This window comes from Gopherus evgoodei, chromosome 5 (genome assembly GCF_007399415.2).
Source record: "Gopherus evgoodei ecotype Sinaloan lineage chromosome 5, rGopEvg1_v1.p, whole genome shotgun sequence".
NCBI classification, from domain to species: domain Eukaryota; kingdom Metazoa; phylum Chordata; order Testudines; family Testudinidae; genus Gopherus; species Gopherus evgoodei.
The window spans coordinates 35239085-35266716 of NC_044326.1; the positions used below are offsets into that span (position 1 = coordinate 35239085).

Sequence of the window (27632 nt, forward strand, 5' to 3'; positions counted from 1 at the left end):
AGGAGCCTAGAGTTTTTACAAGCTCTTTGATGAGGTGCATTTGCTGTGAACATGCAGGTATACATGGCAGTGCCTGAAGCTGTTGTTCTCTTGTAAGTAATTTGTTACCGACTATTTTGTAACTCCATTCAGCTATCCTGGTTGTATTCTATCCCTGCCAAACATCAGGGATGAAAGCAGATTTCCTTCCACTGTGCTTTTCTAAACATAGCAGCAAAATACAGAACAACCTACTTGGTCAGTGCTTCTTGTCCAATCCCTGTCCCTATTCATCACAGATTACACATAGATCTCAATTCAGTTGCCCAGGCCCTCAGTCTGCATGGATCCAGGCCTAAATACATGTAGATATCACATTAGTCAGTTAAACCACATATGTTAGGCCACATACAATAAACCACATACAATATTTAGCCACCAAAATGCAGGCGTCTACCATTTCTGCTAAAAGAGAATATCTTTTAGTGTCTGTAGGATTAGGCTAGCTATTCACCCAGCCAGTCTACCACAATATTATAGCAGCCAGCATGTCTCTGTAATGTTCCCCTTCTGGGGTCTAGTGCCCACAGATGGATTTCCTCCAGTGTTCTGCTAAGCTTCTGGTATCACATGAAGGAATCTCATGGCTGCCTTCCGCTCAGTGAAAGGGCACATAGCAATCTGTCATGGTTTGCATGACTGCCATGCACAGGAGGGCGAGGTGCATGCTGAGGTTATGACATTGCTAGAGGCAAGAGTGAGACTTTGAGAAATGTCAGGATAAATACCTACTACATGGGAACGGAAGCACTCTAACAGTCTAATTAGCCCATCTTACCTCAGTAGCCTTTTATTGATCCCATACGATAAAGAAAATAAATAATTGGCCATTGATGGTCTCTAGGATGAACAGGGAGTAATTGATTCATTGTGCCTTGCATAGAAATATAGCAGCACTGATCCAGTTATCAATACAAGATGTGATTCATCATAAGCATTGTGTGCAAGGGAGAGCCCAGACTGTAAATATGTCCAGTAGAATGATACACAACTCTGAACTAACCGTACTTAGTAATTCATTCAGAATTTATAAAATCCAGTTCACTTAGAGGAAAACAGTTTTACATGACACCTGAAGGGCTAATGTAGGCATTATAATGCAAGCTTACTGTTGGTATGATGATCTCATTGTGCTAATACACTACTGGGACTGGGCAAACTGGTTTGGATAAACTAGAATGTGACCTTAACTTTCACAAAGTGCATGAACGAAAAACCAAATCAAACATTTTTAAGGTTCAGAAAGATGTGTGATGCTTGTTTTTCAGGCCTGTATTGCTAAATAGCCTCATTTTGGCTAGAAGTGGAAGCACACATTGTCACACACAAAAAACTGTTTGTATCGTAGTCCCAGACAAGACAACACCTTGGTAGACTGAAAATCCTGTGTGCACATCTGCTCTCAGAAGATGTCCAGTAGATTTCCACAGCAAAGGGGGTTTGGAGACATGTCACATAAGTATCAATATACACAGCCGTCACCCCTTTAGGGGTTTGCCCCCCACTGCTGCTTGCTAGCCCACCCTGTCTAAAGAAAATACATTGAAGATGATGATCTAGGAGCCTAAACAAGCTGTTATATTGTCTTATGGAAAATGTCAACATTGCAGCAGTAGCACCCGCACCTCTGCAGCACTGCGCTAAACTTTAGTACCTATTGGCAAATGAAAGAAGTAAATAAATGGATTTCCAGCTATACTCCCATTGCGCAAAGATGTGCAACAAAGGATCGTTGCAATGTGCACCATTATGTCTCATTAAGTGATTGTAAGAAACCTCATGTGAAGCTGACACAGTCCACGTAACATGCTGTGTGACCAGTTTATGAAACAAGGCTCCTTCAGAAGGGTGAGCAATTAATCACTGTTCAGTGATAGCACTTGCTATCCACTACTTGCTGGCAGGAGTTTGTAACCGAGAGCATGTCTAGCTTATATGATACATTATTCATACAGTAGAAAACTATAGTTACAATGCCATGGGCCTAGTAAATGGTTAAAAGAGAGCAAGCACTGCATCATTTTTCATGTGCGTGGTAGAGAGGTTTTTTTTTAGAAAAAGGTTACTGCCATCACACTGTGTGCATAAGACTGTGTTAGGAAACCATTACTGTGAGGTACAAGTACATGTTTTTCATGATGCCAAAGTCAATATTATGAAGACACAGAGGAGAGTGCTTAAATGCCTTGCCTTCAGGGCACAGGGCTGCAACTTTGTGGCTGTAATAATTTCAGTACTTTATCAGGTATTAATTTAATCGAGATTGGAGTGTACAGTGTCAAGAATAAATTGCAGCAAACATTTTATTCAATTAACAGGCCTCATAATCATTTAGGTATTTCACCATTTAGAACATGGTTTTCTTTGCACTTAATTTTGGCTTTCAGTTGGCCCAAATGTGGTTGACATTGCAGCATGGAGCAGATAAGGCAAACGGCTCATGTATGGTTGATAAGTGGCCACTATTTTCCAAGCTGGTATAAATACAAAGAGTGAAGTCCTGCGCACAACTGAAGTAAATTGGCATTTTTTGGTCACTGACTTCAAAGGGATCAATATTTCACTTAAAGGTTTTGTCCAGTTACCTCTACCATGTGTAACTGAATTTCTATTAGCAAATACCATAAGAAACTGTTCAGTGAGGAAGTTGAAATGCTGGTTTCATACTGCATTTACAAAGGTATGTGTTCACAAAAGGTATAGTGCATTTCAGAGATCACCGCTACAATTTATTCTGTGTGTACAGTTATTCTAAACTACTACAAAATGCAATTATTGAAAAATATTCCCATAGGTTTCTTTACCAAGGATTCATTCCTATTTATTACTTCTATTTAAATTTGGATGGAGAGGTTGCCTCACCTAGGCCAGTTGCGGTGGCTAGATTATAGATTTTTATTGTTAACTAATATGAACGGAGACACGTGGCTTTAAAAACTATGGGTTCACAAAAGAGTTGGAGGGGAACACACATGTCTATAGGTTTGGAACAATATTTGTAGTGTTTCAAAGTCTTGCCATTTGAACCTACACATGAAGAAGAACTCTTCCCTCTGCTTTTAGTTCATATGCTGCTAATGTTTAGAGGGGAAATCATCTGAATTCAATCACATCCATTTAGGCTTTAGTGCACATGACACATGGAATGTTTACAATGGTTTATGAGACTATAGATTGTTTTTAAAAATGTCCTCAGAACAAATAAGTGAAGGACATGTACTATACATATTCAGAAAAATGGTTTGTCCTCTAGGAAAGTGATTTGTTTGGTGCTTTCCCAGCGGAAAGGAAGAAAAGCAGATCAACATGAAGTGGTGGGATTGTCCAGGATGTTTTCACTTCCTCCCCTTGACGATTTAATTCTCTTCTCTCGTTGAGATTCTTTTCCTTTGTCCCAGCATATTAACAACTATACTACATGCCAATGAAGTTGGGCTGCTCTGTGTCTATCAATAGAATCTATATAGAATCTTTTCCCTTAGGGATTAATTCAGCTTTTGATTCAATCTTTTTAAGCTTTAAATCATGATGTTACAAACCTCCAAGGAACTACTGTACTGTTTGTGACCTTATTTATTACTTTCTTATAAAGTAGAGAAAATTGATTTATAGTTTATTTTTCTTGTGAATCTGGAATACCAATGTTGAGTGGATGAACTGCAAGATATAAGGGAAAAGTTACATTGCTTAAACTTTTATTTAGCGGTTTATTAATTAATCCTGAATGACAATAGAATAACAGCACATGACGTTCAATGTGTTATATCTAGTTGTGTAATGTGAAATGATATTAATAAAGCAAACTATCTTGCTAAAGCCATGTATAAAATTTTGAAAACATTCTATTTAGTCACAACTGTGACTATGTGTAAGATTTTCTGTCATTTCTCCATCATTGTTTTATTACTGAAAAATTTGCATTAACAACATGACCTTTTCGAGAGATACTGTCACATTACAGGTTACAGCTAAGGCCTAACTTTTCAAGAACAGATGTGTAAAATTAGATGCCTGAGTCCAAATTAGCATTCCATACCTAGCCAATAAAACATTTAAGCACTTGCCTTCAATGGAACTTAAATACATGCTTAAGTAATTTGCTGATTCAGGACTTAAGCACATGTTTAAATGGCTTATTGAATTGCTGGTTTAAAGATATGCTCTGATCTTAACATACTGAGCACCAGCCGCTGTAAGTGAAGTCAGCGGGAACTGCTGGGTGCTCAGCATTTTTGAAAACATGGCTGCTTACTTAAGTACCTAAATATGACCACAGGAGCTTAATGCTCAGTACTTAGTCTAGGATTCTGGGTGGAGCCTAGGCAATAGATGAGATGCTTTCTTATTAAATGAGAGCCTGATTTTATGCAATAAACCTTAATAATATCAAATGATGGAATGGGAAATAAGAAATACTTTAGTTTATTGCAAATTTACTAGAGTGCTCTTTGCAAGAATTAAAGTGCGTTGCAAAAGTCATGACATGAATAAACAAATTAAATTAAATAGCACAGTAACTAGAGAAATATTGGGCTAAATTCATTCTTGGTACAACTCCACTGACATTGATTAATTACATCAAGGATGGATTTGGCCTGCTAAGTTTTAGGCATTAACATGGACTGGAACAATGCATCACTGTCAATCCCACACAGTGAAAAATTTAATTCCAAGAGCAATGTGAGCAAAAAGCTCAATATTCAGGATCTGTAAATAGTTAAAAATGTTGCGACTAAACAGAAACCCCAGCATTATGGTTAATTATTATATTTATTTCAGCAATGGCTAACTGCTAAGGTCTGTACAAATCTAGTATAGAAGAAAGCCCCCGTGCCAAACAACTATAAGTTCAAATAGACAAGACAGGCAAAAGGTAGAGGGAAAAGACTAGCACATATAAGCAGAGTACAGGTTTTCCAACCTTCATGTCTGTGCCATGGCTTTCTGTTTGGTTAGTGATTGCCTTTAAACCTTTGGATGGAGTTTTGTTAGGAGAGACTTGTGTAGCCAGCCAGCCAATAGAAGGGACGACAGAGAGGTTTGAGATGAGCAGCCAGTCAGCACTGGGACGAGAGTGACAAAAGCAAAAAGCAGTCTAATGACATCATCAGGTGGCCAACAGACCCTGTTTGAACTGCTTCTGCAGCTGTTGTGCTGGCATCAGTGTGATGCCAGCAGGCCAGATGCCAGCTCCTGACAGGCTGCAGGCATTAGCTAAGAACTGACAACCTTGTAGCTGGAGACCAGATCAGGTCACTTATTATAAGACTAATACCTATTTTGAGCAAAATGATGTATTCAGTGCTTAGACTCTATGAAATGCCTGTATATTGCTGCATGTATTAATTTCACCTATAATATCTATATCCCATATTATAAGGTATTATTTAAGAGAGTGTTTCCCAAACTTGAGATGCTGCTTGTGCAGGGAAAGCCCCTGGCGGGCTGGGCCGGTCTGTTTACCTGCCTCATCCGCAGGTCCGGCCGATTATGGCTCCCACTGGCTGCGGTTCGCTGCTCCAGACCAATGGGAACTGCTGGAAGCAGCGTGGACTGAGGGATGTACTGGCCGTCGCTTCCCGCAGCTCCCATTGGCCTGGAGCAGCAAACCATGGCCAGTGGGAGCCACAATCGGCCGAATCAGCAAATGCAGCAGGTACACAAATCAGCCCGGCCTGCCAGGGGCTTTCCCTAAACAAGTGGCGTCCCAAGTTTGGGAAACACTGATTTAAGTGTTTGCTCTGAAACTGTAAACCCCCATAGTCAGGAGAGAAATATTACCAAGTGTGAAATACTAGTTTGCCACAGGAGATGTTATCGCCTGCCCAGTAACAGAAGATCCATAGACACCAGACAAATCATTGCAGAACATCAAAATAAAAAAGACTGTTGATTGCATCCTCCCCACTCCCACTCCACCTATGAACAAGAGAGATGCAGATGAACTCATCTCATCATCTTGAACTCTGGGAAGGTGATAAAGATCCCTGACAAACAGAAACCACATCTTTTTGGTTGTTTAAACTCTGGAAGGCCAGAGACTCTAAGCTGAAGCCAGTGATCTCCAGGGGCTGCCTCCTGGGGCTGCCCTGAAAGACACTTTGAATTGACAGATCACTACAATTCTGTCACTTTTAGGATTTAGATGGTAACAATTTGCGTGTACATTTGCTGGCTTAGCCTGTAAATAACTCTTTTATATCTTTTTTCCTAGTTAATAAACCTTTAAAAAGTTTATTACAGTATTGACTACAGGCATTGTCTTTGGTGTAGGATCTAGAGTACCAGCTGATCTGGGGTAAGTGACTGGTCTCTTGGGGCTGGAAGCAACTTAAATGTGATGTGATTATTGGTACAAATGACCATTTATCACTAAGCCCAGGTGGCAAGATATATGCACCAGTATAAGGTGCCTGTCTGTAACGCTATGGTAAGATTATTACAGTTCACATTTGTTACTGGCGTGGTGAAATCTAATTAGAGAACACAGCATCAGTTTGGGGCATCTGCCCTCTTTTTAAAATCTGCCTGAGGCAGGTACTTGCTGTCGTGAGCCATGACACACAGCATGACAGGGCACAGTGTCTGTCCTTGTGCCCATAAAAACGGTTGCCTTCCCTGTACAGTTCTGGGTCCAGGGGACACTGAGGAGTAGGCATAGCCCCAGCAGAGATCCATACTTGCTCCCTTTCAGTGCAGTAGTATGTATTTAGAATCTCCTTTCATTTCAACAGACAAAGCAGCTGCAGAAGCAGTTTAAGTTGGTTCACTTCTGAAACTGCGTTATTTAGTTAAGATGGAAGTCTGGAGTGAAGGGCCTTAAATACCTGAGTCAGCACCTTAAACTGGATGCTTTGGAAGCAGGAAGCATTTAAGTCAGTCAGAGTCACATGCAGACAGAAGATCAAATGAATGGCAGGATTTGGAATGAGTCATAATTTGGACAGGGTCGGAGCTGACAGAACTGAAATATGCTCTATGAGCAGAATTGTTTTTAAAGTGAATTTACAGCTCCTGAAACCTCTCAGACAGACAGTCCTCTTTTTATCTACAGACTTCCTCCAGCATTGTATTGGCAACCATCTGCATGCACCTCAGTTCTCTTCTGGAGGAGAAGGTGACTAAAATCTCAAGTTGCATCATAATATATGGAGCTATACCTATCTCAGAACTGGAAGTGACCCTGAAAAGTTATTGACTCCAGTCCCCTGCCTTCAGTAGCAGGACCATGTACTCATTTTGCCCCAGGTCCCTAAATGGCCCCCTTAAGGATTGAACTCACAACCCTGGGTTTAGGAGGCCAATGCTCAAACCACTGAGCTATCCTCCCCCCAGTTGTGTAGAGGGGCTCACTAGAACAGCCACTGAGAAGGCCGTTCTGCCCGGTGCTTTATTACTAATCATCCTTGTAGGTTCCCAGCAGAGCGCCATAGCATGGGGTTTTCCTGGTCACTGACTACTCACTAATATACCATGCATGAAGGCTCAGTGTAACTGCAGCTGATAAACTCATTTCTCTCCCCTTTCCCCCTGTTCACCTCTTTTCTTGTGCATTCATGCTGAAAATATAGTTTGCCAGGTCACCACACTGGGTATGCACTTTGCTTTGTAGTAGGCTTTGTACTGAACTTTGCAGTTATTACCTGTGTGTTACCTGAGCCAATGTGAATGGCTCTGCAGGTGTAACATCTTCCATTTGCAAGGAGGGCTTGAGCCTCAAATCTCCATGCTTGTTGACACTTTGGCCTCTCTACTGAGATAACGATGCTATGAGTGCCAGTGTGGTGCTGTGTTCCATGATACAGAGGCTTGTTATTCATTAGGCAGTAGACGGAGGCCATCAGCCAATATTAATATCAACCCCTTTTACCAGATTGAGCTAGATTCAAATGGGTGACCTAGAAGTGAAAGGCTGTCCCCCATTACAACTGCTAACAGTCAATACTCTTCCTTAAGTGATTTCTAAACTGAAAGTTTAGATCTGCTGATCTTTCAAAGTGACTCTTAGCTACATCAGGTGAAAAAAAATCCGAGATCAATTTTTCATCTAGTAGATTTCTTTTGTAAACCCACTGTTTTGGCCCCCCGCTCAAACAAAGAGCAATAGCCCAGATGCAAGTTGTACTGTTTGAAATCTGCTATGAACCTACATAGAGCGTAAAAGGAAACTCAGTACGTGTCTAGCTAGAAAATAGGCCACTAATTCATTTGTGATAAATAAGAGAAACAGAAATGAATTTGAAACATTCGTTTCCCTTTATTTGCTCAGTGAGGCTGATGTGTACAGCACATTTAAAAAAAAATCACAGGAATTTTCATACAATGAATTAAACCACAACAGTACATGTAGAATTGGCAGGTGGAAAATAGCCCAGCTAGGGCTAAACTAATAGTTCATTTTCTCTGTTCAGCATAGTCCAACCAATAGCTTTACACTTTCACCTACTGTACAAATTTTACAGTAGCTCCATCAGATCAGTGGTTCACATTATTGAAAATGTCTGTCATATAGGTACAAATTTAGAATCATTACATTATATTACATGGCTATTCTAGATCATTTATAGATCAGATCTTATACTACAGTGATTGAACTTCTCATTACAGCCATCAAAAAGGACACATAATCATTACCTACTGTAAGCTTACATCTAAAGAGATGAAAAGAAGGCTTTTTTCAGCTGACCCAACTATTATAACCCTAGAACACAAACTTTTCTCTCCGTGCTGTTATCGGCACTGGCAACCAATTGTTGTTCAGATTTGTTTAACACAGATTGAGAATCCTCCTCCTCCCCGCAATTTTAGGTTCCTTCTGTTTGGATTCAGATCAATTTGTGTTATGTAGGAATTACTTTGTTACATCTCTAGAAAAGACCATAGTTCCTAAGTACCAGTTCTGTTACCAGTATTGCAGATGTGGTACTTACCACAGCATGGAAGCAACGGTACAATCTTCATCTAAAAGACATACAGATCTATACTGCAGTTTGCCCTCTAGTGATGATGTGATGCATGTGCTAATTTGAAATGTTCTCTTAAAAAAAAATCCCTAACTTTACATTTTGAGGGCTAACCCAGTGTCTACAAAAGATACAAATAGTTTATTCAGATTATTCAGAGATCCTACTTCTACGTTAATTTCATATGCAATCTGTAAGTCCACGGAGGGAAAAGCTATCTTCAAGAAAGAATATTTGTCAGGCCATGAAAAAAAAATTGAACTGTGGTATAATGTCTGTTGGGGGGAGGGGAGGGAAGAGGAAGAAAAAGCACACTATTTGTCATCTCAGCAATCCAGGGCAAAAGAGAACATATTTAAAATTTAATCACAGGAATTTAAAGGCAAATAGGTAATGCATCTGGTCCTTGAACACATAATATGATATACTAAATATTGATTTCTAAAAATAATTTATTGCTTTTAATAGTCTTTCTTTACAACAGAAGATACTCAAATCCAGAAAGGAAACTGTAAACTTTAGTTTGGCATTCACACAATCAAAGTTAAAATACCTGCATTTTAACCTACAGAGCAACGGCAAGAATTATGCAGATTAAAGGATGTTACAATTGTAACACTGAACTTGTGAAAAGTTCTCTTTTTTTATTGCTATCTATCTACTTAGAAATAAGAAGCCAAAAAATCAAGCAAGCATCCAACAAGACAGACAGTGGAATCTCTCAGAACACAATATGCTGGTGATAAAATGAATGCAGCTATCAAAATCAGCTGCATTGGCTTGGGGGTGAAATCAGTTTTCTAAGAGTCGGGGTGAGAAGGGAGATTAAATAGGTAGGCGTGCCATATCTTTAAAAGAAGTCATGAATGCCAAACAGTAATAGAATACCAATCTATAAACTTACAAGCGGACTCCAAACTTCACGGATTCAGTCTAGAAGCTCCAAGTTCAGATGAAATCCTGATATTCAGAATGGTAGTTTTTTTTTTCATGAAGTTTCTATTTAATTTTGCAGAAGCAATTTCATCAACAATGTCATGGACACATCTGAGGCCATGGTAGTGCATAGTAAAAAACACTGCTCCTGCAAAAAGCTGAATTTTCCAATGAAGCACTTACTCCAACCTGACAAGTGTCATGCATCCTAGGTACAAAATTTCCACTGGCCTTTTATTATTTTAGTCATCTCATAATTTATAATAAATATGTTAATTGCAACTGATAAATATGTCTCTTTAGTAAACAAAGGAATGAAGGATCAGTATTTATACAGGATGCATAACTGTAAAAAATATAGATAAATAGCATCAAGCTCTGCCAATGAAAAGATTACTGGCTTCAAGAACAGTGCTTAGACACACAAAATTATTGTAAAAATCATACCGTGCTTAGTACCTCAGCATTTTTTCATCAAATTAAATCACAAAAATTAAAACAAACAGCATTTTAAAAGATTTTTGACTTCTAGTTCTAAAAACTACTGTTGATACATAAAATAAAAACATTTCTTAATGATTACCCATTTAAGAGATTATACATAAAATTATGATATCTCTAGAAAATTTTAGATGAGAATATTTCATTTCCCTAACAAATCCAGTGTATAAACGGCAAAAGAAAACAAACAATGAGAAAAATGTGGAAAATATTGCAGAAGTGGTTATACCTTTTGGGCTTGGATAGTTCTTGACAAAATCTTAGATAAGGTCACCAAAGAAGGGATGAATGTGTGTAAAGCATTGATATTTTTGCACTCAACACACACACACACGCACGCACACTCTTCTCTTTGTTACAATCAAATATATAGAAGCATAAGTTCAGCTTTCTAAATATGTTAGTGTACAATAATTGTTTCACCTCATATAATTACATTTGAATATTCTAGATTAAGAAAAATTTAGCAGTTTTTGAAAAGAAGGCTGCATTTACAGTGCATAGCTGTAACCAAAAAAGAACGTTGTCATACAGTATGTACACAAAATAAAAATACTCCCATTTCACATCAGTAAATACTCAACTACATTAGAGAAGTAGCAAAAAGCTATCTGTACACATCGCTCCCTCAGATAGTTATACCCAACTCTCGTTAGTAATACAACACCATGTCCGCTCATCAGAATAAAATTGCTGAACAAGCTGCACATTTGACCATTAACAAGGCTTTGAAAATTTCATTGTGGAAGATCAACAGTTTGGACATTTACATGGGTGTCAGAATTAAAAGATGAAACTTCAAAATGTTAGGCAAGATTTAGCCTTTCATTTTCTCCTCCATCAGAAAAACAAAATAAAAGGACAGTCAGCTTCTAGGACCTGTGGTTTCTTCTGGATTGTCATATTATCATTGTGTTGTGGGAAGAAGCGCCTTTTTAAAGAAATGCAGCGTCTGATTCCCAGACATCAGCAGCTGTAGTTCTCAATTTGATTTTTGTTTTGTTAAAATGTGATATGTACACATTTTGAAGTTCTACATTTTAAGTGTAACTCTGTGGAACTGCTGCCATTTCAAGGGGTTTGCACTTGCACTCTCTATGAACATCAGAAACCCCCCACCCGCCATCAATCCCAGGAAAGTAAAGCTGACACCCATGGCTATACATGTGCTTCCTGGATATCCATTTTGCCTCTTCACTCTTCGAGCAGCTGTGTTCATGTAAACCATGTTTTTGTACAGAGAGTGTAAAGAATAGGAGAAATCCTAAGTATGACTTCTAAATTGTCCATTATTGAAGGACATGATGTCGTGAGGTATTCGCCATCCCTCATTATCCTCAGCTGTGATGCATGTTACCTACGCAGGCTTCGCTGTGCCTCTTTAAGTAAACTATCAAAATCCATGGAGTCATATTTGCTCTTAGTGGAAGTAGGATCAAATCATCTGAGTTTGAGTCTGAAACCAGAGATGCAGAGGTGAGCTAAGAGGTCTCGCAAATTTCATGACACTTCCCTCCCCCTCCCACACAATAATGCTTCCTAAGGCTTGCAGTTTGCTCTTCATACCAGTTTGAATCACTAGCATTATGGAAACAAAAAGGCATCATGAGCAAATTCACATGTCCCTGTAATATGACAAGGCACTAGAATCAAGACTTTGGGTAGTGGAGACGCTTTGTGTAAGAAAGGGGCTTTATAATAAAATCATAGTTTGAAGAAAGGCAGGTTAAAACCATGGATAAAGGGCTCTGCAGAAAGGCAGTGGATAGAACAATGAACTGGGACCCAGGCGCTCTGGATTCTATTTCTGACTTGGCAACTGTCCTGCCGGGGGACAAGTCACTTCACCTTCCTGTATTTTTTTCTCTCCTTTTGTTTACTTTGTCTATTTAGACTGTCAGCTCTTTAGGGCAAGGACTATGGCTTTGTACAGAACATAAGAATGGCCTTACTGGGTCAGACCAAAGGTCCATCTAGCCCAGTATCCTGTCTCCCAACAGTGGCCAATGCCAGGTGCTACAAAGGGAATGAACATAATAGGGAAATTATTGAGTGATCCATCTCCAGTCATCCATTCCCAGCATCTGGCACTAGCGACCCTCAGTTGGGATCTCTAGATGCTACTGTAATACAAATGATAAATAATAATGTGGTTCTCATTTGATTTGATTGGGCCCCCCTTCTTTGGGTTTGTAGTCATTTATGGTCTTCCCCCCAAGTACACATACCAACACCCAGCTCTGAAGGCAAAGTGGAGAGCAGTGGCTGCTGGCCAGGCACCCAGCTCTGAAGGCAACGTTGTGCCAGCAGCAGCGCAGAAGTAACAGTGGCAATGTGAAAGGTGATATTTGTCAATCACTTTTCACAGCAAACTTAGTGTGGAAGGAAAGTCTGAGGCCTGTCGCCCCTAGGTGAGGGATTGAGTAGGGAGGGAAGGAGAGCCTGAGCTCAGGTGACAGGACTTCTGCTGTCAGCCCCAGGTTGGCGGGGCCCCCGCTGTTCCTTTTATCCCTGCCTCCTGGGTGTGCCCGGACCTTCAGCATGAGCCACCCAGGGCTGACAGCGAGAGCTCTTAAAAAAAAAAAAGTACATGGCTCGTACATATCTTGACACATTTCCATGCTTCCCTTCAGAGGCCTGCCCCATAGTTTGAGAATTGCTGGTCTATACTATTATGTTCATCACTTTTTCAAGATAAGGTACGTTTTAAACAACATATGCCTTATGAGATATCATTTGAAGTGTCATAATCACTGAACATTATTGTCCTGGTAAAATATGTGTATCAACATTATATGTGAAGTTATAAGATTCTATTATGTATCCTTGCTGTAACATGCTCCAAGTTTTTAAAAAGGCAGGCCCAAACCAGCTTTTCAGAGACAAAGACACACTGACACCACGGTCAGGTGTTAAAAAACTATCTGCAGACATTCTCCAGCAATGGGAAGGTGTAAAAAAAGAAATTTACATTTCATCATAGGGACAGTTCATACCTCTCTCCTCCTTCATCTCTGCTCATGACATCAACAGCTCTCAAAGAACTGAACTAAGGGGGAAGGGTCCCAGGCTGAAAGGAGACCCACCCAGTGAATGGTAAGGCAAAACCATTTGCTTTTAAGTTCTCTTAGTTTAAGTTAAGTACCAGCTTGTGATTTACACTTTTATTTTCTTTTGTAACCAATCTTCAGTTTTATGTATCATCCCTTGTAACCACTTAGTTTATAAATGCATTTTATTGTTTTATCTTAACAAGTGCGTTTGGATTAAAGTGTATGGGAAACTCCATTTGGGATAACAAGGCTGGTGCATTATCATTTTCCTTTGATGAAATGACAGACTTCCTAAAAGCTTGTACTATTCAGAAGGGAACTGAACAGTAGAAGCAGCACATTTCTGGGGGAACAAGGCTGGGACTAAGAATTTGAGGGTATCACCCTGTATGTAATTCATGAGCGACTGCTCAGAGTGTTCATGCATTTAGCTGGGAGTGTATTTGCATGCTCAAGGCTGTGTGAGAAGGCCAGGAGTGGATGTTCTGACAGCAAAACGGTGTAAAAGGCATCCCAGGCTAGAGAGTTAAGGAGACACAGCTGTTCAACAATCCAGATTACGATGATTAAACAAATATTAAGTTTGTGTTTTGGAAGTAACCTACCCACTGTGACCGAGATTGCGCCATCACTCAAACATGTAACTCTAGTCATGTAAATTCAGTGAGGCCACTCTCTTGTAGGAAAAGTTATGTATGTAATGATATGAATGTAATGCAGAAGTGAGACCATAGTACATTGATGAGGTTGCGGGCATTTCATTTCAGACACATCATTATTTAATACTGACTATTCCTGGTTCTTGTGTTTGTGCTACACTACATATATGATAGTCATTCTTAACACCTGAGGTTGAATCATGAGATATGTTTGCACTGAATACACAATGTACATTACAAGTTCTTTTGACTTTGAGATTAGGCCTCATCATGGAAATGCTAAACTTCTGGCCACTTCAAAAGCAACTCCCAGTATTTTTTCTGATGTTGTTGATCTTTAGATCAGACGTTCAACCCATTGCTGATTAATTGCCTCTGCCCTTATACGGACTCATGAAGTTAAAAGTTCACTCCATCATTTCCCTATATCTGATACACAGTCTGTGAAATTCAGAGAGGGCAATCTGAAGTGGAGAGAGACACAGGCTGTCAGTAGTACAAAGCAAAGATGTTCAGCTCAGAAATACTTTGAGGATCCCACTCAATAGAGAAAGATCTTGAAGGGCCCACAGCCAATGATGAATAATGTTCAAGAGGGTCCCCGTCAGGAAGCTTATTTTAAGCCCCAGATGTATTGAGATACTAGATACACCCCTGGCTTCATCACCGCAGAAGATATGTCAAACCAAGTCAAGACTTCAATCTGTCTTTGCTGTTTTTATCAGCCAACATTTGAACAAATGACTTGCCACCTTTTATAGTTTCATCATCAGTCCCATATCTCTTCAGCAGTCAGCTGCCTTTTCCCAGCTTTACACTATCTATTTAGCAAGTGAAGTGAATTATAGCATATTCATTGTGAACAATGCATATCACTTTTATCATTTACTCTGAGAAGACATCAATTGGTTAGAAAAAAATATATTTGCATTCACTTCTTGCTTCACACAAAGCCAAGGGCAGTGCATACAAGATTTCATTAGCCCTGTGTTACAGGGTTATGCAGAGATTTTAATGATTGTGGTCATTAATTCATAAAAACACAATAACCAATTAATGAAGGTACTGTAATAACATTTCCCTTGGTATTTTAGTCAGAAAAGAATATCTGCTATACCTTAATTCTATTTAGACAGGTACTAGCTAAGGTTTAATATTTAGTGAATAATCCGCATTTTAAAAGATCATTAAAATAGGATCAAGTATCAGAGGGTAGCTGTGTTAGTCTGGATCTGTAAAAGCAGCAAAGAGTCCTGTAACAGAAGTTTTGGAGCATGAGCATGAGTATTCACCCACGAAAACTCATGCTCCAAAACTTCTGTTAGTCTATAAGGTGCCACAGGACTCTTTGCTGCTATTAAAATAGGATGTATGTATGATGAACACATGCATGATAACATATTTAAGAACCAATTTTCAGGTGGATCATATAGCCTCTGTATGTGCACACACAAACACTTGCGTGCATGCTGTAAAAAAATTAACATCTGCACATACACTTTAAACAGTCTTGCCTGCAAGAAGCAGCACTGGATGAGCACATCTTGCTCTCCTGACCAAGGCCTGAGTCACAGTCTGAACAGAGGAGTAAGCTGAGGTCTTACACCCAGCATGTTCCAATATCAGGAAGGGCTGTGACAATTTAGCCTTAAGTGCTTGCAATTAGAGACAATCACAGGAACAGTGAACACCAAGGGAGTGGGTAAATTCTCCATCAATTGGAGTCCTTAAATCAAGATTGGATGTTGTTGTAAAAGAGATGCTCTAGTTCCCTTACAAGCTTGGACTCAGTGCAGGAATCATAGGGTGAAATCTATGGCCTGCGTTTATGCAAGGGGTCAGAATGGATGATCATAATGGTCCTTCCTGGCTTTAAAATCTATGGGCATGTCTATACTGCAGTACAACACTCATAGCTGGCCTGGTTCAGCTGATTTGGACTTGTGGGGCTTAGCCTGAAGGGCTATAATACTGCAGTGTAGATGTTTGGGCTTGGGCTGTAGTCTGGAATCCCCAGCTCCAGCACAAGCCCAAATGTCTACCCTGCAATTTTATAGCTCCACGAGCCCAAGTTAGCTGACACCGGCCAGCCGTGGCTGTTTTGTTGCAGGGTAGACATACCCTATGAGTCTGTAGTCCTTGTCTCCAGCTGGTTCTACATAACTAGCACCTAAACATATGAAAGGGCAAAAATCATGATGAAGTTTATTTTGTTGGGGACTCTACTGTTACCTCTATTTATGGATCATATAAATACATCCGATATCAGCACCAAGAAGTTATAATGTTACAGAAATAATAATGCATGCAGAAAGTTTTCCAAGTATTGTCATTTCGCCAAGGCAATATTTTCACCAATAGGGTCCATTGATTTCCACACCGATATAGATAAATTGCAAATGAATGGTACATAAACTCTATGAAAGCCTGCCACTCAGCCGTAAGACAAAGTTGTAGTTTTTAAACTTGTTTTCATCAAATAAGCAGAAACCATTTGCCTTTAAAAAAACAGCAACACTTAAATACAATAGCTACGAACAAAACCAAACCCTGGATAGCCCTGGATTATGTGTTTTATTTTGATCTCTATATCAAGTACTCACATTTCATGTACAGCAAAATACTTACCTAGGTCTGCATAGTTAGACTTGCAAAATTGCTTGCGTCCACAAAAGTACAACTCAAAGTCAGGTTCATTTGATCTGCGTAAAGTGTATCCATTTTCGAGAGCAGCAAACGCATCACAAGTATAGCGGTAGGTGATGAAACCATAGCTGTCTCTGTAATTGAAAAATACAATTGGGAAGAAAAGTTAAAAAGCGTTAATGCACATCAAAGTAACCCATTCCTGAAAGCAGGAACATACTGGTGCTACTGTAGTGCAAATGACAAAGCTACTGCATCCATTTATCAGCATGATTGTCCTGTCATGCAGCTAAATACTTATTTCTGGGACAGGAAATCTCAACTAGCAACATTAATAAATAAGGCTGAAAGAAAATAAATAAGGTTTTGAACTCAGCATGTCATCTGTCACAGCACTTACACTGGTAACGACCCTACTGGTGATCTTACTGTCATCCTCTTTTTTACATAGGGCAGCTTCTAAACAAGAGATAGCCTTGAAAGTTCTTACCCATCATCCCGCAGATTTACTGTACACTCCTCAATTTCACCAAAAACTTCAAACCGGTCCCTCAGTTCTGTTTGGGTGGTATCAGCTCTGATTTTACCCACATACATCACACGATGTTCTTCCTGTGGAGGTGGGGAAAGGAAGAAGAGGGACTTTTTATGATAGGTGCAGTACAGATGATATATATTTACATATATAGGGGTGTGCTGGGACTGCATAATGATGGCAGTATAGTTAGAGGTGGAAAAGGCCTACTAGATCCATCCCCCTGCTAATGGCAATATTGTTCTCTGAGGAAGGACATAGTAGATATTTAAATGGTATTATTACATGTGACAGCTAGTGTGGTCCAGGGGATATGCCCCAAATTAGGAGTCAGGAGACCTGGATGCTTCTATTACTGTCTAGGCCACTGTCCGTTACGTCACATGGAACATCTCTCTGTGCCTCTGCTCCACTCCAGTCCTCTGCCTGTCTGTCCATTTAGACTGTAAGCTCTTTAGGGCAGGGACTGTCTCTTAGTATGTGTCTGAACAATACCAAGCACAATGGGGACCCAATCTCAGTTGGGGGCAAGCGTAATAAAAATAATAAATAACAATCATAGCAATAATGAAAATACATTCTAGACATGTACACAGCAGACCTAAGTAAGGGACAGTCAGCATTGCCACCATAATCTAGTTTTCAGTGATTTATAACCTCAAAATGAAGGAAGACCTGTTCTAAGCCTGAGACTAAAGACAATTTCTAATTACATGAGTGGTTTCTTTGAGGAAGCAAAATAACACATTTCTTATAGTTACAATTACATTTTTGGTTTATTAGTAAAACTGCTGAAACATTCTTATTCAATTGTGTAATTTTGCAGGCACTAATGCTGACTGGTATGTTGTTATTTTGTACTTGGAATAAACATATTTTCAAATAGTCCAGACTCCAGCCACAGCTCCACATTATACCCCACAAGTTAAAATCCATGACAGAGTGGCCAAACCTAGGAAACTCTGGGAGTTTCACTTGATGGATTTTCTGACTAACGCTTCACTCAGGCAGCACAGTTCTTTGAAGAACTCCTGTAGTGTCTAGGAGCCCTACTTATGGACCAGGACCCCAATGTGCCAGGTGCTGTTCAGACACAGAAAAGATGATCCCTGCTCCACAGAGCTTACAATCTAAGTTTAAGACATGATAAAAAAGATGGCTATAGATAGACAGATGGAAACAGTTAGTCCAGCAAGATAGGTCATGGTTTCTCCACATCAGTTGCCTAAACATTGTCATATTTTTGGTTTTTCCCACCCACATGTATGTCCAATACCCTGTCTCAGAGCCAATTCTCTGCTACAGATTGGCACAGCTCTACTGGTTAATGGAACACCACCAATTTACCCTAGTAGAGAATTTGACAGCAACACAGCACAAAGAAATTAATGCAACTAAGAAAAGCATTAACTTGCACACAGATAACCATGGGATTACAAGGGAAACACTCTATGAACAGCAGCTGTTTCTTGGTCCTATCCTCAACCTCTAACTCCAAGACGTCCAACCCAGATCCATGGTTACGCAGAAGGTGGAGGAGTGAACAGAGGGTTTTCTGTTAACTACGAGGGATTTGAGAAGCGTGCAGCAGAGGTCAGCACTCCAACCTCCTTCCTCTTCTCTCTGCTTGCTTTCAGTATGATTGGGCATAAGGAAGCACAGACCTTCCCCTCCACCGCCCCCAACTCCACAGACTTTAAAAACAGTAAAGACTGCATATGCACAATAATTACTTTCCAGACTGTCTTACCAAAAAGAGGATGTAACCGCACTGAACCACTTGATAAGAAACAATTCCACTGACACTAAATATTGAACTTAAATGACTGGCCAGATGGAGTATAACATAACAGATCAAACTGACTAATGCACGTCATCTGAGATACTACATTTTGACTGAAAAAACAAAGTATCACACATGGATGCTGAGATTGTTATATAACAATGTGATGGAAATAACTGTTGCACACACTTCTGTGAGACTGAGTAAGGATGTGTGCAGATTTTTTTGTTTGTTTGTTTTTTGCCCTTTTGTCTTTAAGATAATTGTAAAAAACCAAAACTGAACAATTAAAAAAAATCTTGCTAGTGTATCATTAAGAGAATAAGTTAAAACTACAAAATTAAGGAAATTCAAATGTAAAGTTGAAATGTACCATATGCCCTACAATATGTAGGCACAACAAGATGTTCTCATTAACTGTTTGTTTAAAGGGAGTGCCATGATGTCTAAGTATTAGAGAGAATAGGGCTCATTTCAGCATTGACATTGGCTTGGCTGGCTTTTGTTGATTTAATTGTGATTATAGGGAGATTATTTGTAATCTCCTCTCATAAAGACATACACCTTTAATAACAGGAGCTACATAAGCATAACAAGATTGCAACATACTCCTTTTGTTTTATAAAAAGTAACACGCACAAGTCTGTATGTACACATTAAATATGCCCTTTATTGCATTTGTTATAGTTGATGATGTTTGAAGTGGGACACTGGAAAATTACAGAGGAAAGCTTTTTGTTTTGAATTTAATGTGGGCAGAGAGAAATGTGCAGAAAACTGTCAAGCTTTTCATTCCAGTCTGCAGATCATTTACCTTGCATCACAAGCTCTGAGTATGGTTCAGTGATTTGCCAGGTATATGAAGAAATGCCCTGCCAACCCGCTCTGGCCCAACATGCCTGGTCCTCCTTTGGATTTAATTTAAGATCACCTTCCTGCTTTTTATCCTGTCCTCAGAAAAACTAGCTTACTGACTGTGTGGGTAGGAAAACGTGTAGATCTATAAATAAAATGTATGGTTTCAAATTAAAAAAGCTAGTGAGGCCAGCATTCCTAGCGTGACCAAGCTTTCCTTACTGCAGTCAGAGTGAGACCCAGGTTTGCCATCTGCACATCCAGTTTGGCCAGGACTGCCATCCTATGCTGAGCTCTCTCTTGCCTCCCAACCACTCTCCCCCACAAACTTTCTTCCTTCTGCTTGAACTCTCTCCCTCATCCCCAAATGTCAGCTTTGCAAGGAACAAAGTTTTTCCATGCCAGGCTCTTCTGCCCACTGCCTCCTGGGCTGCTACTGAGTGACTTCTGGGTGCAGTGTTTACCAAAGGCAGTAGCGCTAGAGGAAGCCATGCTCAGCCATGTCTCTCCCTGTTGCTCCTCCTTCCCCTTTGTGCACTGCTGGTGTGCTTTGCAGCAGAGCACTGGGAAAGGCTCATACAATGCTGCTCACCATGTCCTTCCAAGATGGTCCATGTTTGCCTTGGATTAACAAAACCCTGGTCCACCCTTTTTAGGGTGTGGTCTGCATGCAGTTCTCGGAAACCCACATAATGCTACATCATCCAGTATATGTAAAGCTGTTTACACAAACTCAGGCAGTACCATGGGAGACCAAAGGGTAAATCTGAACTCTTTTCACCATTTCCTGGGCCTATCTGAAGGATCTGCTGTTTCCCCAAGAGTGGGTGGAAAGTAGGTTACAACCCTATCACTACCCTGCGTCCCATGGTAAGTGATCTGCAAGTCAGTTTTAGCACGAGATAATAAAGGAGCTCATCCTTATAGCTGCAGGCAAAGCCCCCATTTGAAAGTGCAATGGGAATGGTTAGATTGAGAAATTAAAAAGAAAAAGAAAATCGGGAAAATCTCAACCTTCTTCCAGGGTCATGCGGGAGACCTGCTTTGGAAAGTGAATCAGTGAATAAATGCTGCTGTAGGGAAACAAGTGTGGCAAAAAGGAGAGCATGAAGATTTGAAAAGAAAACTTGTCCTGTGTGATTTTTGATTTCCATGTTTGCAATGGTCCAACAATGCACTTAGGTGAACTGTAGGAGAGTGGGCAAAAAAGAGTGATTGTGTTTGTACAATGAGGTAGAGCCACTAGGTGCTACTGCAATACAATAATACATCGCAATTATCAGGAGGAGGGGCAATGGAAAATCACTGAGACAAAAGAAACCGTGAGCCTCTCACCACTGGGGATTTAGGCAATGTTTGGTGTGTTTTAAAGAAGTCAAATATTCATTTATAAAAAGGTCTCTCTCTTGCCTTCATGTTGCAAAGCAATGTATTTGATCTAAAATGGTGCTTCCTTTGTACTATCCCTGTGTCTATAAGTTCTCAGGGGCAAGAGTTCTCCTGAGATTTGTGTCATGTCCATTGTCAGCACTTAAGAAATGAGAAGAAAAGATGTCAAGAGTAATTTTCTTGTTTTGTCTTTCAAAGGGGCATTGTGTTATCCTGATTCCTTGCCCGCAGATGGTGCAGGCTGCAAATGAGGGCAGACTGAGAATTCTACAGAAAATCAGCATAGCAGCAGCAGCAGCAGCAGATTTATAAATGCTAGGTTTCCAATCACATGCTTTAACCTTTTGGTTCTAAGGCATCACTTTAGTGGTGCATCAAGAGCTGCTGACACATCAAAGGGTTTCAATGTTTCTAACGTGATAATGCTCTGAAGCCTGGCTCTGTGTTCCATCACACCTGTAACTCTATAGCCTTTTCAAACTTCCTCTGCAGTACAGCTAGGCCTCCGGGCCACCGTTGTTCTCAAGCCTTTGGCTTTTTGCTATCACTTCACCTCTCACTGATGACATAAAACTTCTTCCCACTGCATGCTGGGTAGCACATTACAGAGTTGCCACTCTGTTCTTTGGCCAATACAATGTCTCTTCTGTGATGTTCATCCATCTGTTAATTCCTCTCACTCCTTAAGCTTTGCTACACCGGCCGCAGATTCCAGGAATGTAAAGCGTTCATTATCATTCTGAAACCACAGCTTGAGAATTATTAGGCATGTAGGAATATAGGCTGTGGTGGCAAAAGCCTCTGCATCAGCTCAGAAATTACCTGCAACTGCTCAGAGGAATCAGGTGCTTCTGAATCTTCATGGCACGTCACTTCTTTTGGTTTGGATTTTTAGTTCCTTGTGTTAACTGTTGCAGGGCACCTTTACATTGCAGCAGGAGCAGATTTTCAGTTTGAGTAACATACTGCTGCCACTTGTAGCATTGAGGACATGGCAGTGCAGCCTTCAGCACAGGCTGCACAAGCCTGCCTGACTCCCTCCCCCACAACCCTCCTAGGTTAGATACTTCCATTGGTAGCCTGCACTGGTACAGCAGCGTCCTCACTGCTATTTTTAATGATCTAGCCAGTGCTTAATTGGTAATGAAAGGGGTGCTGGACTCAAGCAATTAGATGCCAGAGCTCAAGCAATTTTTTGTACTTTCATAACTGATGCAGCAAGCCCAGAGGTGTTGGGGCTATGAACTGCCAAGCCTGGCAAGTCCTGGCACAAATTAAGCACTGGATCTAGCTAGAGGACAGCTAGCACAGGTATGTCTATGTGAGCTGCAAATTGCATCCCTGGCTGCAGTATACATGTACCGTTAGAGTTGTGCCTCAAATGTCATGATGGAGGGGTCTTTATTGTGATAATTTAGAAAGCTGCCACTTAGCATTATTAAGTGATTTGGGATATATCTTGTGAGCTAAAGAGGGCTTCAACTGTTGTTCTGTGCGCGCACACACACACACACACACACACACACACACACACACACATTCTAACCCCACTGAGTTTTACTATTGATTTCAATGGGGCCAGGATCTCACCCCAGTATAGAAAACTTGTTCACCAAGCATATCATTATACCACTCCCTATAATACCTCCTTTTACAATAACATTAATAAAACTATTAAACTCCATTTTTAAAAAATACATATTGTCTCAGGTCACCACTTGGTTGCCTAAAATTAAGACCTAAATCCATACTGAGGCACCCAAATAAGTGGCCTGATTTTCAGGAGGCTGAATTCCCATTAGGTTCAATGGGAGCTGAGTAGGCCCCTCATTTTGAACGTTAAGCCACTTTTATTTAGATGGTCAGATTTGAATTTAGGTGCCTAATTTTAGGCATCCACGTTTGAAAATGTTGGCTCACAGTTTTAGTCAGCTTCAGCCTGGCCTCAGTTTCTGCATGACCAGATTGAACGGACAATCATTTACACATACAGTCATCACATAACAGTATGAGCAGAAATCTAGATTTTGGAAACAAGCATCTTCAGTATTTTGTGGCTAAAAAATATATTTGCATTTGCCAAGACGCTAACTGCATGTACAGACTGTTGGCCATGTGCAATCAGAAGGCATTTTTACACATTTGGTTTTGACATATTAAATTACCCGATTCGTGTGTCTTTTTTTTTCTTCCTTCTAGGTGCATTTATGCTGCTGTATCATTTAGGCTGACTCTGTGTATTGATCCATTAATACCTGCCCGGATTTAGCTCAATCATACCTGCTGGTACCCAGTCCTATGCAACCTCCTGCTGCCTCATTAGCACTTCTCCTGCAGTCAGCTCCTGAGATCCTGGCTCTGCGTCTCTTGTGAAGAAGAGACATCTGTCCAGTCCAACCTCAGTAGCATGAGACAGTGAGCTGGAGCCTCATATTTCAGGAATTTGTGTTTATATGGAAAACATAGATTTGTCCTTGCAGTGTTAGAAGAGACCAAGGTGGAGGACAAAGCAACCTTAATTTGGGGGTAAGTGGGAAGAGAATCCCAAGGAAAGAATATGAAGGAAAGATTGTTGTTGTTGAAGAGGGAATGAGGAGAGTCTCTCAAGAGAGAAGATGAGTAGAAAAGAGCTTTCTAAGGAGAGGAGCATTAGAGAGGGGGACAGAGAGACGTAGGGTAAAACCCTGGTCCCATTATGCCATTGACTTCAATGGGCAAGGATTTCACCCCCGGAGCTCATTCATACAGGGGAGGATATAATCTGCTTTTATTTTTTACCATTTTTTAATATAAAGCTTATCATAGTGACAGAAAACAGATAGGATTCCATCCTCTGCTGATGCAACGTACACAAGGGCTTTATGTTTTTATTATGTTGCAATTATTGGTATTTTAACAGGATATAATTTGCCACACTGCTAGATTATTTTAGTACTGTGGCCTGATCTCAATGTTTAAGGCCCCCAGCAGCGTAAGGAGAAATGTGTCAGTGCTGCAGTCAGTTGAATGTGTAAGGGTCTAATACAAAGCCACTGAAAACAATGGAAAAACTCCCATTGACTTCAATGGGCTGTGGATTAGGCCCTAGAAGAGTGATGTGGAAACCTAAAGGAGCTCAAACTGTGCAAATAGAACAGGGCAGAGTAATTGGAGGGGGAGGATATGGAGGAGCAGTAGGAAGAAGGCAGAATGGAAAGAACGGGAGAATGAGTACAAAAGTAGGGGACACTAGGACAGGCCACCAAAAGGAGAGGACGGGGAGCCAGGCTGAAAACAGCCCCCACATTTAGTTTTATAAAGACCATCATACAATGACAGCATGGAACCAGAGAAGACAGACACTGTCCTTCCCTACTGGATCCATCCTACTACCCAACTGCTACCGATCCCAGTAACAATGCCCTTTTCTCTTGCCCCATGTGCCCAGGGCACTTAGGATAGAAAAAAAACACTGCATCAGGTATTTTGAAGACTTTGAAAAGATATTTAATTAAATAGCACTTGATCATTAGAAAAGGACCAGTTTCAACAGTTGCTATAAAATCTCTTAAGAAGACCGAGCTGGTATGTTTGTCATTAAGGGCTCAATTTGCCCTCCCCCCACAGAACTATACTTCAGGCCTTCTGGGTACAGTTTCTGAGTACCATGAAGACACAAGTTTTAAGATGTGCACTTATCGATACCTATTATTTCTTGTGTAAGAAATCAAAATGCTGGAATACATATTTGTGTCACATCATTGCCAATTATTGGTATATGATATACTGTATCGGATGCAGCTTCTCTAATAGATTAATATTTGTAGATGCATTTTTATGATGAAGAGATGGGACCAATGCTTAATATGCTACTTATTATCTGTGACAAAGCTTTGTCTAGTAAAGCCTCACTGTCTGTTGACTGTGAATAGCTTTGAAAGTCACAATTAGTAGTATCTTTAAAAAAAATTAATTTGTACAGTCAAAATTAAAATTGAAATGAAAATATATATTAGCCTAAGAGATCAGAATTATTAAGGAATGTGTGCCAAGAGATTTTTGTGTGAATTTTGTTTGTTCTATTATAAGGAAAAGAGAGAAGGACGCTGCGGTTTTAGCTTTAGTAAACTACCCCAAAAATAATAATAATAACCACCCCAAAACCTCTTTCAAAATGAAAATTATCTTCACAGTGCTTACAATTGCTTTTTGTCTCTGTCTCTCCCTTTGTTTGGCCCTTTCAGATTCCCGTTTTTCATACTCTTTGCGGTATTCTTCCCTCTTCAGTCTTTCATGCTGATATTCCTCATAGCTGTCATATCTAGGAAACATAACTTCATCATTAAATCAAGTACCTGAATTTGTCAAAGTAAAATGAATAATACAATTTCTGGAGCATCTCATTATCTCAGAAGAACAGAATAAAAAGTGAGCCAAATACAAACAAAACATGCTACCTGGGTCTACAACTATACGGTGATCTGGATCGTGATCTTGCATATAAAGGAGATCTTCTGTATGCTCGATGTCTACAGTGGCTGGACTCATAATAGTAACAAGATCTGTAAGAAAGAACACAAAAGAACATTTGCTTCTATCATTTAGTATAAGTCTATTGACACCATGTTCTTGCGAGCTACTTATTACCTGAACCTACAATTTCTCTGACACAACCAGTGAGATTTTCTAGTGACAGTTTGTGATTTCACAGTTAACTCAGGGGCCTTGGAGTGCAGTCTTTTGTTTTGTGCTTTTGTATTATCCCTTATTCATGCTAACGCAGAGCACCAAGTCAGCCAGTGTGAACTTTATCTTATATGGATTGCAACTATATTGGCACACGGCAGATTTGCAACTAATGGAAACAGTGAGCTAAGTAAATTTCTCACTGACTGCTCTGTTTATGGTCTGACTGTCTCCACTGTATTCAACACTGGCAAGTTTAAAGGACAATGGCAACAAGTGTTTTGTGTCACAATCCCATTATCTTCAAGAAAGGCAATAAGAGGAGCTTCTCCAGATTCAGCTGCTTCTGGATTCCTTTTCCTTCATGTCTATTTTAAATACATTTGCATTTCTCAGACAGTACCTGGAAGAGGATCTGCTACATGGCGACCTTGATCTTGATCGGGAATATGGAGAACGGAAACAAGACCTGTGTTGAGGAAAGGACATTGATCTAGAGCGTATCCTTTGGGATCTTTGAGAAAATAAGCATTTGGGTGGAGACACTGAATCTCTGCATGGAGAGTTAAAAGAAGAGCAAGAAGGCGATACATCAAACAATGAATAGGCTTCTGTCCCATCCCAAGGGTAGCATAGTTTATCATTTTCATCTTCACTGTCATCAAAGAGGCCATCCATAACTAGTCCTGAAGTTATAAACATAGGTAGTTTGGAGAATTGTTCATTACTATAATCATTGTCCCTCAGTTCATTGGCCTTATCTGCCTCTTCATCAAAAACAGCTTGGCTGGGGTGACCAAAGTGCTTATTCAGTTCGGCCCGGATATCCTGGTCTTGGAGCTGTTTTCGGCTGCTAGAGTGGGAACCCTGCTTACTTGCCTGTAAAGTCTCTCTCCTGTAATACTGGTCTTGTTCTAAAGAAGAACAAATCTGACACTGCCACCCAGGTGCAGAATCTTTAAATTCTTGTTGTCTGGAGTCCTGAAGTTCCTGGGATATTTTAATGTGTATTTCGGTTTTTGAATTCACAGATTGACAGTAGTCATGGTCACCAAACAGCCGCAAAGTAGGCCGTTTTGTCTTTCTCTCCTCATGTCCACTGGACAGTACTGTTGTCTTGCTAAGCTGTGCATACAGCTCAGACTGTTCTGGACTCTTCTTGATTGTGTTATGTCCTTGAGAACTGGAAGACTCACTGTAGCGGGGCTTTTTTGAGGGTGTTACAATAGTCTTGCATGATGACTTCAGCTTGGGTGAAGTCCTGAAAGGATTATCTTGGTTGGCTTTGTGAGGAGGGGTTGTAGGTGGAGTTAGGCCTAAAAAAAAAAAGAGAGTTTTAAACAGAGAAAAATGCTTTTCCAGAAAGCACAGATTCTTCTTCTGTGAAAACGAAATTAAACCGAGATTCCCTTCCCATGGCCTGAAAAAAAACACAACTTGCTTTCTTTAACTACCTCTGTACCCATAAATTGACTTTACTAGGATGTTATGCCCCAGCAACACTATTTAGAGTTTTGGACAGAAACGCTAACAACATCAGCACACTAGCAAATATTAACATATTGCCCCAAGGTCTTCAATATTATTTTTGTCACTTTTTTTACAAGT

The 27632-nt window shown here is 40.1% G+C and overlaps 1 protein-coding gene across 1 annotated transcript in view; it reads right to left on the bottom strand.

Annotated features, from left to right (window-relative positions):
- Positions 1-8272: 8272 nt before the first annotated feature.
- Positions 8273-27632, bottom strand: part of PPARGC1A (PPARG coactivator 1 alpha) — a 501596-nt gene continuing 482236 nt past the window's right edge. The window contains 7 exon segments of the mRNA XM_030564335.1: positions 8273-11881; positions 11884-11895; positions 16780-16931; positions 17288-17409; positions 25539-25659; positions 25796-25900; positions 26428-27340. Of these exon segments, the coding sequence (XP_030420195.1) occupies positions 11793-11881; positions 11884-11895; positions 16780-16931; positions 17288-17409; positions 25539-25659; positions 25796-25900; positions 26428-27340 (1514 nt within the window). The 3' untranslated portion in view covers positions 8273-11792.